This window comes from Myotis brandtii, unplaced genomic scaffold (assembly GCF_000412655.1).
Source record: "Myotis brandtii unplaced genomic scaffold, ASM41265v1 scaffold134, whole genome shotgun sequence".
Classification (NCBI taxonomy): domain Eukaryota; kingdom Metazoa; phylum Chordata; class Mammalia; order Chiroptera; family Vespertilionidae; genus Myotis; species Myotis brandtii.
Genome location: NW_005354756.1, coordinates 895,443 through 906,775, shown reverse-complemented (window position 1 = coordinate 906,775; position 11,333 = coordinate 895,443). Strand labels below are relative to the sequence as shown.

The 11,333-nt window shown below is 50.1% G+C and overlaps 1 protein-coding gene across 6 annotated transcripts in view; it reads left to right on the top strand.

The window, feature by feature from the left end:
* TRAK1 (trafficking protein, kinesin binding 1) overlaps positions 1 to 11,333 on the top strand; it is a 60,016-nt gene that overhangs the window by 18,611 nt on the left and 30,072 nt on the right. For all 6 annotated transcript variants that reach the window (XM_014534905.1, XM_014534906.1, XM_014534908.1 and 3 more), the window contains exons 2-4: positions 384 to 460; positions 9,431 to 9,547; positions 10,447 to 10,547. In XM_014534905.1, the coding sequence (XP_014390391.1) occupies positions 384 to 460; positions 9,431 to 9,547; positions 10,447 to 10,547 (295 nt within the window). The remainder of the gene's footprint in view (positions 1 to 383; positions 461 to 9,430; positions 9,548 to 10,446; positions 10,548 to 11,333) is intronic.

Below are 11,333 nucleotides of genomic sequence, written 5' to 3'. Positions count from 1 at the left end.
GAAGATCCACCCATATTGTCACAAATGGCGGCATTTCATCTTTTTCATGGCTGAGTAGTATTCCATTGTATATCTGTACCCCAGCTTCTTTATCCAATCATCTGTCAAAGGACATTTAGGTTTTTTTGCCATGTCTTGGCTACTGTAAATAATGAACAGAGGGTACATATATCTTTACAAAGAAGTGTTATCAGATATTTCAGGTAGATACTCAGAAGAGGAATTGCTAAGTCACATGGTAGCTATAGTCTTAATTCTTTAAGGAACCTGCATTTCTGTAGTGGCTGCACCAATTTACATACCCACCCGGGTTCCCTTTTCTCGACATCCTCACAAACACTTGTTATTTCTTGTCTGATCGTCGTCTTTTTTATTTCTTGCAGTTTTATGTGCTGAAAGAGTTGGCCAGATGACTAAGACATATAATGACATTGATGCTGTCACTCGGCTTCTTGAGGAGGTAAGTGTTTCGGGGAAAGGGAAAGGGTCGCTTAGAATTGATCGATTGTAATTGGTATTGATTAAAGCATGCGTTACTGTGAGTCTCAGGGAAGAATCTCAGAAATGGGGCCTTCTCAGGGGATCACTTAGTGGCTTTATTTTTTGTATCAATAGCTTTGTAGTTCTTTGTAGCGGTAAGCTTGTTTATGGTATTTCAGGTTTTACAATGAATGTATGAATGATACAGCATTGGATAAGCATGGAAAGACTTGCTAGAATACCCAGTTTCAAGATTTTTTAAAAACCCCTAAAACAGTGGTTGGCCAACTCATTAGTCAACAGAGCCAAATATCAACAGTACTTCTTCAAAATAGACTCGTCCAGGCCGAAAACCAACTTCTGCGCATGGGCCATGAAGTTTCAATCGCACTGTACATGCGCCCTCACGTGCTATTTTGTGGAAGAGCCACACTTAAGGGACCAAAAAGCCGCATGTGGCTCGCGAGCCGCAGTTTGCCGACCACGGCCCTAAAATATATTCCCACAATATATTTTCAGTGCATCCAAAAAAATATCAGAAAAAAAATATATCATTACCCATATCTTTGTAATGTATTCTTTTTTACTTACATCAGGTTAAGGGGATTTTATTATGTAGTGTCACGTGGAGACAACCAAAACAAGCAGGGCAGGAAGAACTTAGGAAACTTGCGTAGGTTCCCGTGAGCTGCTGGCATGTTAGAGACATGGTCTTGTCGGTTTCTTCTCGGCATTCTGTTGGCTTTCGAGAATTGTGGAGCCATGAAGGGACGCCTCTAGAAACAGATGAGTATAATGTGTGTATTCCCATGCCTAGAGCAGGCCAGAACATGGCAGGTTCTTAGAATGTATTTGTTGAATAAGTAAGCAGGCCAGAACATGGCAGGTTCTTAGAATGTATTTGCTGAATAAGTGCCAAAACATTATCATCCCAACCCCCAAACCCCAAATCAGGCCTTTAAGGCACTTGTAGATCCTTGTTTCTGCTCTGGAATCAAGAATGAGTTGGGGTCATGTGACCATTCATTAGCCCTTGCCCGCAACCAAGGTACATGCCCTTGACCGGAATCGAACCCAGGACCTTTCAGTCTGCAGGCCGACGCTCTATCCACTGAGCCAAACCGGTTTGGCAGTACCAGTCTTTAAACATTATCATCCCAACCCCCAACCCCCAAATCAGGCCTTTAAGGCACTTGTAGATCCTTGTTTCTGCTCTGGAATCAAGAATGAGTTGGGGTCACGTGACCATTCATTAGCACTTCTGCAGGAAAAGAATAGAAGGATGTGGGAGACACAGGAATCTTTGTTGGCATTTTCAACCACTAGCAGGACAAGGTTGAGACACAAGACCAAGTGGCAATAGTGAGAACGAGTTGGTGTTTTTTTTGGGGGGGGGGCATCTTTTTACCCCAGTTTTTGTCTCTCCTTTCCTGTGTTTTTCCCTTCTGCACATCAGCATCTCCTATCAGCTCTGAGGGTCTGAGATTGATTCCCTCTGGGTTCCTGGGGGCTCAGCTGCCCTGCAACCCCTCCCCCCCCATTTTCCTGAGGGCCACCCACTAACAGGCCCAGGTGAGTGGAGTGGGGGCAGGAGCTGAGACCCGCTTGACCACTGCACGGCAGAGAAGATACAAACTCAGCCCCAAATGAGTGATACTAGGTGTTCTGGCTGTGACAGGGCCGGTGGTGGGGCATGGTAGGGTACAGGGCTTCTGGGGGCGCTCCAGTCATCGCCATCTTGGTGGCCGGTGTTGGCCAAGTGGGAGGCTAGCATGGCACCACTACCGACTTGGGAAAATGGTTTGTTCCGGACGCCTCTCTGCTGTGTCCATTTCCCCAAGAATGCCAGCCCCCTGGGATCCTCTCCAGGTCGGGGTGTTTCCAGCCACTGCTCCTCGCCCCATTCCCCGTGAGTTTCCAAGTCTGTTCAGTTAGGAACCTGTGTCTGAGGGTGCAGAGGTACCCTGGCTGGCAGGGCTGCTTTCCCGCCCAGGCCCCTCTCTGCAGGGGGGCGGGGAGGGGGTGTGACTCTGTTGCTTTGGCCGTCAGGTTCAATGCTCTGCGGATTTAGTTTTGGGGAACATGGTTCGTTGTATGTCACTGGATCATTTTTACTTTAAAAACAGGAGCCGAGTAGTGTGTTTTAGGGGGTGCCCCCTGCCCGCATGCTTGGCTCTGGCGGAGTTTGAGCTGGCAGTGCTGGGACCTCCAGAGGCGACACGTGCTCCACTCTGACCAGTGACCAGAGAGGATCTCTTCCCAAGGAGCCTGGGGGTCCAGCCCTTTATGCAGATGCTGGTTAGAAATAGTTCACTTCCCCCAGCGAATTTCCTGACTGTGCCAGCGCATAAAGAGTAGCTGTTGCTTGTATAACAACCGAGGTACTAGAGAGAATACTGTGAGGCCGTTTTCAGGTGGCTGTGTTGTGCCGCGTTGGTTTACTAGTCATTGGCAGTGGCTCTTCGCCGCACGGACGTGTGTATCGGTGTGTTTGGTCTCTGCCATTCTTCCCCTTGTCCTGATAAGAATCACATCTGAGTCGCTGCCTTTCTTTGGAAGAGGCGGGTTTCCTGGTGAACGCCTCACTGCCCCAGGCGTGTGACCTTGTACTGCGTGTGCTTGTCTTGGCTTTGGTTCCGTTCCCTCCCACCGTGATCGTTTGCTTTGGTTTGCACGCCTGCCGCATGCAGATGGGGTGCTGGGAGGTGGTGGTGGGGAGCAGGGGAGGGTGCACAAGGCCCCAAAGCACGGTCAGTGTGGAGTTCCCCGTGAGTTTCCAAGTCTGTTCAGTTAGGAACCTGCGTCTGAGGGAGCAGAGGTACCCTGGCTGGCCCGGCTGCTTTCCCGCCCAGGCCCCTCCCTGCAGGGGGGCGGCGGGGGACGGACGCGTGACTCTGTTGCTTTGGCCGTCAGGTTCAATGCTCTGCGGATTTAGTTTTGGGGAACATGGTTCGTTGTATGTCACTGGATCATTTTTACTTTAAAAACAGGAGCCGAGTAGTGTGTTTTAGGGGGTGCCCCCTGCCCGCATGCTTGGCTCTGGCGGAGTTTGAGCTGGCAGTGCTGGGACCTCCAGAGGCGACACGTGCTCCACTCTGACCAGTGACCAGAGAGGATCTCTTCCCAAGGAGCCTGGGGGTCCAGCCCTTTATGCAGATGCTGGTTAGAAATAGTTCACTTCCCCCAGCGAATTTCCTGACTGTGCCAGCGCATAAAGAGTAGCTGTTGCTTGTATAACAACCGAGGTACTAGAGAGAATACTGTGAGGCCGTTTTCAGGTGGCTGTGTTGTGCCGCGTTGGTTTACTAGTCATTGGCAGTGGCTCTTCGCCGCACGGACGTGTGTATCGGTGTGTTTGGTCTCTGCCATTCTTCCCCTTGTCCTGATAAGAATCACATCTGAGTCGCTGCCTTTCTTTGGAAGAGGCGGGTTTCCTGGTGAACGCCTCACTGCCCCAGGCGTGTGACCTTGTACTGCGTGTGCTTGTCTTGGCTTTGGTTCCGTTCCCTCCCACCGTGATCGTTTGCTTTGGTTTGCACGCCTGCCGCATGCAGATGGGGTGCTGGGAGGTGGTGGTGGGGAGCAGGGGAGGGTGCACAAGGCCCCAAAGCACGGTCAGTGTGGAGTGTTTGCGTCTGGGGGTGCGGGGACAGGATTCGCAGCTTGCCCTAGCTCGGTGCTGCGCGGAATTTACCTCTGGGCAAAGCTTGCCTCCTCCCCAGTTACCGAGAGGGTTATTCCGAGGGCTTGTTAGTCACGCTTTTTATCCTAAAATTGGTGAATGGGATGAGTTAGCTGCCTGGTGTGGGGGGCAGGGTGCTCTCCAGCTCCAGGGTTGTGTTCATTGGTTAAAGGGGCTGAGACACAAGTCACCGTGTGTTTTTAAACAAAGCCTATCTGGGAAGAGGGAGTGAACAGTGAGAATGAGTCCACCCAGCCACCTTTCCCGGCCACTAAAAGAACCCACTCTTTAATAGCCTATTTCCAAGGGCCTAAGTTATTTAGTTGTATGTAGTCTTGTCTTCTCGCCGTATTTGAATCCAGTGGTCATTTCCTAGCTGCTTCCCTGCATTCAGAAGTAAATGTTGTTGGCTGATGGTAAGAAATGGGAGTTTTTTCGTTCTTATAATTCTCCAAGAGACACTCAGCCAGGCTGCCACCTTAGAAAAGAGAAGCCAGAGACACTACATACAGGAACTTTTTTGTTGTTTTCATTTCATCCGTAACTATTTTTACTAGAATGCCTTGCCCTTTTACTCCCCCCGCCCCCAGCAGAGTTTTCTAAGCCAGAGACACTACATACAGGAACTTTTTTGTTGTTGTTTTCATTTCATCGGTAACTATTTTTACTAGAATGTCTTGCCCTTTTACTCCCCCCGCCCCCAGCAGAATTTTCCTTATGTTCCTATAAGGATTAGGTTTTTGGTGCAGAGGAGGTGAGAGCTCAGGTCAGTGGGGCAGGGCCGGGTGGAGACTGGGGTGCAATGAGGAGGGCGAGGGGCGTGGTTGTTGAGCTCCTGCCCACTCGCTCTTCTTCCCCTTCCTGTTTCCTGGTCCTCCTGGGCTCTGGCCTCCCCCTGCTCTCGCACTGCCTTCCCCAGCCGGTCTTCCTTGTTATCATTTCTGCTTGACTTGTTTGCAGTGGAATGTGTGTACAGAATGTGGCTGAGGCTTAGCCAGTGCCTGTGCTTGTTGGAACTCTGCAGCTCGGAGGTGTGGAGAAGGAACAAACTTCCCTCCACCCTCAGGGTTCCTCTGGCCGGCCTAGTAACCAAGTAGACGTGAGACCGATCAGCAAGAGAAAATAACCCAAGCGAATACCGACATATGTATGGGGACCCCACATACACGAGAGAGTCCAGGACCCCACCCGCAGGAGAGGATGTGAGACAGAAAGGGACCATGGACATAGAAGACATCCTGAGCTAGGACGAGCCTGGGTGCTTCAAAGGGTCATTGTTGGATGAGAAGAAGAGCAGATGCTTAGTAAATAGAAGTTTGTCCTGCAATTAGTTATGTCAAAAGAGGTTCCCTCTCATAATCTTTTACTGTGGGCAATGCCCCTAATGTAAGTTCTAGATAGTTAAGGGAGGGGCAGGAGTTGCCTTTAGCTCAAAACAATCTGCATACTGCAAAGGCACGTCTTGGGGTGACTCGTTCTGAACCCCTATGGTTGCATGCTGGAGATGCAGAAGAGTGAGGCAGCGAGCCAATGGGCATGAAGCCCCTGTTGGGTACAAGTCTGAGGACTTGCTCTAGTAGTGAAATCGAGTAGACCTGAGTGAACTTGGTGGAGACCACACTTCTAAGGGACATGGACTTGGTGTTGCAGTTTTAGCTGAGTGTCCTCCGGCGGAAACCACTTGGACTACAGCCTCTAGACAGGTAGGTGTGCAAGTGCCCTCACACAATCCCTTTGGGTCCTTTCCTCCAGGTGCCAAACAGGCACCACTGTTGAGTCTGAGAAGTGATCCAGGGCCATTGAGCGAGGACCCTCCTTGGTAGACACTGTAGCTGGCGTGGATGCCTACACAGAGATGAGCATCTCGGCTGAGTGGGCAGATTCACTGGCCACCTTTGTTCCATGGGAGGGAGTGCTGGGGAGACACAAATTGTGGGAATGAGCTGGGGTATTTACGGCTCACTTCACGTGACACCCGGCTGGCTTCTGGGACAGTGGAGACAGCAGTTATGGGCCTTAGCACTGTCAAGGACCTGGGGGCGGGGACAGAGTCAAATCCCTGTCAATCCAGAGTCTTCCCAAATTACACTCTGACCTCCAGTCATTCAGTGGAACACCTGTGATAAGCCAAGGGAAGGCATGCTGCTGTTGCACGGAGGAGTTCAGTGGATGTGTAAGAAGTTAGAAATGAAAGCTATTGATTTTTATTTATTTACTAGAGGCCTGGTGCACGGATTCGTGTACCAGTGGGTCCCTTGGCCTAGCCTGCGGGGATCGGGCTGAAACCAGCAGTCCAACATCCCCCGAGGGGTCCCGGATTGCGAGAGGGCGCAGGCCGGGCCGAGGGACCCCACTGGTACATGAATCTGTGCATCAGGCCTCTAGTGTTCATATAAGATCTTTGGTTACTCTCTTCCCACCCTCCACTCTACCCTCTTCCCCCCTTTCCTCTGAGATTCATCAGTCTGTTCCATGTTTCCATGCCTGTGGTTTCCACTCCTTCGTTGAGCATCTGCCCACTGGTGGTCAGTGCAGTCATAGCTACCGGCCAGTCAGCCAGTCGCTTAGGCTTTTATATATATAGATTTTTTAAAAAAACAAACATATTTTATTGATTTTTTTTACAGAGAGGAAGGTAGAGGGATAGAGAGCTAGAAACATCAATGAGAGAGAAACATCGATCAGCTGCCTCCTGCACAACCCCCACTGGGGATGTGCCCGCAACCAAGGTACATGCCCTTGCCCGGAATCAGTCCGCAGGCCGACGCTCTATCCACTGAGCCAAACTGGTCAGGGCATATATATAGATTTTTTTAATGATACAAGTCAATGAATCATTAAGCTGGAAGATTTTTTTCAAGGGTATCTCAGCTAGTCTGCCCCTCTGCCCTCCTCCATCTGACAGACAACCGGGCCCAGGGATGTTCCATCAGAACCCGAACTCTCACAGTTTCAGAGTTGAACAGTTCACCTGCAACAGGTAAACTTTGGACCTGTACCCGCTGTAAGAAATGCATCTTAGGTTGTGGCCCAGGACTCACATAAGTAAATACATGACAAGCAAAAGCTTATGTGTGAAATCGTACCCTTATTACGTGGAAGGCACTTTGGTATTTCGTTTCTGTGCTGTTGAATTTCTTTAAACCGAATTGTCGGCTGCCACTACTACAATGACTCTCAACCTGCTCAAGGGTTATTGCCTGTCTTTGGAGAAAGCTAACCTGGAGTGTGCCTGATCCTCACGGAGCGGGGACATTGACCTGAGGCCGCGTAGTTAGTTAATAGCCGATCAGAAGCTATGACTGACTCCTGCCCAGCTTTTTTTCTTTTTTCCTGATCTTAACTACATGAACCTAAAAATAAAAGGCTTTTCAAAGTGAGAGGCAACAAGCATTTATTTGAGATTTAAAAAAACAAACAATGAAGAATAGCTATTCGGGAAGCACTGATTTAGGCAGAAACCCAAATAATGTTCCAGTTTAGGGGTAGTTATGAGAAATGGGGACAGTTCCATCAGTAGAAGGAAGACACTCTTATTGGTGCAGAAAAGCTCACATGGGGATGTTTATTCTAAAGAAGGGTTTGAGTTTCCAGTCCAGTCGTCTGTCAGTCCTGTTGTCATAATATCTGCTTGCTTGTTACCCTGTAAACAGTTCTTTGGGACACGAGGTTACCTAGGCTCGTTCTAAAGGGGATTGTGCCCTGTTTGAACATCTCAGAGGTTTGAGGCATGAGACGTGCAAGGCAGTGCCCCTGGGGTGGCAGCTCCGGCTCCCTTTTCTTTTTTATTTTTTTTAAAGATATTTTATTGATTTTTTACAGAGAGGAAGGGAGAGAGATAGAGAGTCAGAAACATCGATGAGAGAGAAACATCAATCAGCTTCCTCCTGCACCGCCCCTACTGGGGATATGCCCGCAACCAAGGTCCATGCCCTTGACCGGAATTGAACCCGGGACCTTTCAGTCCGCAGGCCGACGCTCTACCCACTGAGCCAAACCGGCTAGGGCTCCGGCTCCCTTTTAGAGTGGCTCCGTTTCCGTTGTGTTTCTTTAACAACTACATGCTCCCATTCCTCTGCTCTTCACGCCAGGTGAACAGAATAATTAGCACAGGCTTCTGAAATCATTTAGTTCCCAGAGGTCTCCTCCCCTTGCCAACTGCCACCTAAACGTGAGCAAGTTGAGTCTGACCCCGTGGCCAACAGCCCCTCCGGCGGGCTCAGGGAGCCTGCTTCTGGCGATGGCGGCCGCCCACTGTCTCCACTGTCGGGACCCTTGACAGGCCCCGCAAGGTTTTCCTGGGCGTCCTGCTCTGAGAGATGTCACCAGCTGAACCAAGACACTTCTGTGTCAGGGACACACCTCTGACTCTGAAGTAGGGCAACTTTTATGCCTTGTTGCTCCATTTGGAAAGTATTTTAGAAAAATAAAGCCTCGCCCGGCCAGCGTGGCTCAGTGGTGGTCGAGCATCGACCCGTGATTCAGGAAGTCATGGTTCAATACTCGGGTTTCCGGCTCCATCCCCAGTAGATGTGCAGGAGGCAGCCGATCAATGATTGTCTCTCATCGTTGATATTTCTATTTCTCTCTCCATCTCTGAAATTATATATATTTAAAAATAAATAAGTATAACAAAGCCTAAGTAGATTCCCATTAAGTAAAAGAAACATGTTGTTGCATTTCAGAGTATCCGGAAACATTTTTGTTTCACAGGAGGCAAGTACAAGGAACCGGGTCAATTCCAGCTTAACATGTGCCGAAGAGGCTGCCTCCCTGCTTCTATACTTGGCTCTCTCACAGAAACACTCTGGAATTTCTGGGTCCATTCATTCATCCAGCAGCTGGCCACTGGGTGTTTCCATGTGCTGGTACCTGGCAATACAGGTAGCCCAGCCGCAGGCCTCCCGGAGAGATGGCTATCAGATGACTACACGAATACCAAAAGCAGCTGCAGAGAGACGTTCTGGAAGCAGGCTTTTCCTGCTGGAACAGAGACTTGTTTTCATCAGATGTCAGGGTTTCCTTCCAGGGCCGGGGTCGGCGTAGCTCCTGCAGGTTACGTGGGCCGAGTGGACACCTCTTTGAACGGGTGTCCGGTGCTGGTGAATGGATGGTGAATTATTAATCCCTTTGTCGTTTCTAAATGCCCTTGTTTTCCTCCATGGGCTCGTTCAGGACGCCTGAGGTTTTTTGTTTGTTTGTTTGTTTTTGTTTGTTTTTTTTAGGACGCCTTCGTTTTTTTAAAAAATCTCTGCTCTCCCTCTGCAGAAAGAGCGGGATTTAGAATTGGCTGCTCGGATTGGCCAGTCGTTGTTGAAGAAGAACAAGACCCTCACCGAGAGGAACGAGCTGCTGGAGGAGCAGGTGGAGCACATCCGGGAGGAGGTGAGGAGCCGGCGCGGCGGGGCCACAGGCGCGGTCCAGGGTGATTGATGGAAAGGGTCCCATTCGGAGAGGCCCCCGAGGGCTCGCCCAAGCCCTGAGCCCAGAGCTGCCTGCTCTCGCGTGGCCACCTGGACACAGAACGCTGCCTTCCTGCAGCTCCCGTTCACTGTGTCTCCTGCCCACAGTGGGGCCTCGTCTCCCATCTGGTAAGATGACCCATGTCTCTGGGCATTTGCCCAGCTACTGACTTGCTAAGCTATCTGCCCCCAGACATCATTCTAGAAACTTCTAGTCCCTTCTCACCTCTTCTCCATACCAAAGTAAAAATTGTAAATTGAGGCAGAGAGATTTTTTGGCCAAAGAGTAATTCATTGTATTTTTCTCAAAGAGGATGAAACGTAACTGTTTGTTTTTTTTTATTAGAACAAAAATCATTTACAGGCCTTCACTTTTAAGGAGGATCAATGATTTTCAAAATATTGAGTAATTCATTGTATTTTTCTCAAAGAGGATGAAACATAACTTTGTTTTCTTTGAATAGAACAAAAATAATTTACAGTCCTTCACTTTTAAGGAGGATCAGTGTGTGTGTGTGTGTGTTTTTTTTTTTTATTGATTTCAGAGAGGAAGGGAGAGGGAGAGAGAGATAGAAACATCATCATTGATGGGCTGCCTCCGGCACGGCCCCTACTGGGGATCGAGCCCGCAACCCGGGCATGTGCCCTGACCTGGAATCAAACCATGACCTTCTGGTTCAGGTCGACGCTCAACCACTGAGCCACGCCGGCCGGGCCAAGGAGAAATTTTTAAAACGCTGTCACTGAGCAGCAGGTGTTTGAGCACGAGTGGGGACGTGGTCCTGTGTGGGGCGTGAACGACGGGCCCGGCTGTTTGTGCAGGTGTCTCAGCTCCGGCATGAGCTGTCCATGAAGGATGAGCTACTCCAGTTCTACACCAGCGCCGCGGAGGAGAGCGAGCCCGAGTCCGTGTGCTCAACCCCGTAAGTCCCTGGGTCCGGGGTCACAGCACAGGCTGGCTGCCGTCCATGTCCGTGGAGCTGCCTGGGCAGGGTCGGTCACCTTCTCCAGCAACGCAGGTCAGCCGCTCTGGCCTCCTCTGACCAGGCACCTCCCAGTGCCTGGCACAGACCGTGTCACCGTTTCAGTGGGACGTGGAAGGACAGGTTTTTTGTTTTCCTCTGACTGGGGCTTCTTGTGCATTTGTCAGTTCAGACTGACATGGCCTGGCATGTTGGTAGGTGACAGGGTGGGCTCTGCTGTTAGGGTTCTGAAGCCTGAGGTACTGTGGGGGGACCTGGGGAACAGGAGGTGTGGGGGCTTCTCTGAGAGTCTGCAGAGCCTCATGTTAGCGGCATGAACTCAAAAGCCGGATGGTCTGAGTTCAGTTCTCGACGCTGTGGCTTCTTAGCTGTGTGTTCTTGGCTAAGTTACTTAACCTCTCTGTGCTTGTTTCCTTATTTTAAAATGGGGATAATAAGACTAGCACTTAGTTCATAGGGTTATGCGCATTAAGTGACTTAATACCTGTATTTGAAACAGCAGTTGGCACCCAGAAGCGCATTATACATATTAAACTCCCAGGCATTCAGAATTGTGAGGGCTTCAGATAGAGCCGGTTTCCCTGAATACTAAGACAACGTGACAACTGCGAATTGTGGACAAGGGCTGGGTTGTAAGTCTGAAGTGGGAGCGAGCCTGTGTGTCCTGGGGGTGCGGGAGCAGCCGGATGGGCCACTGTCACGCCTGCGCGTGTCCCGACGCCCCTG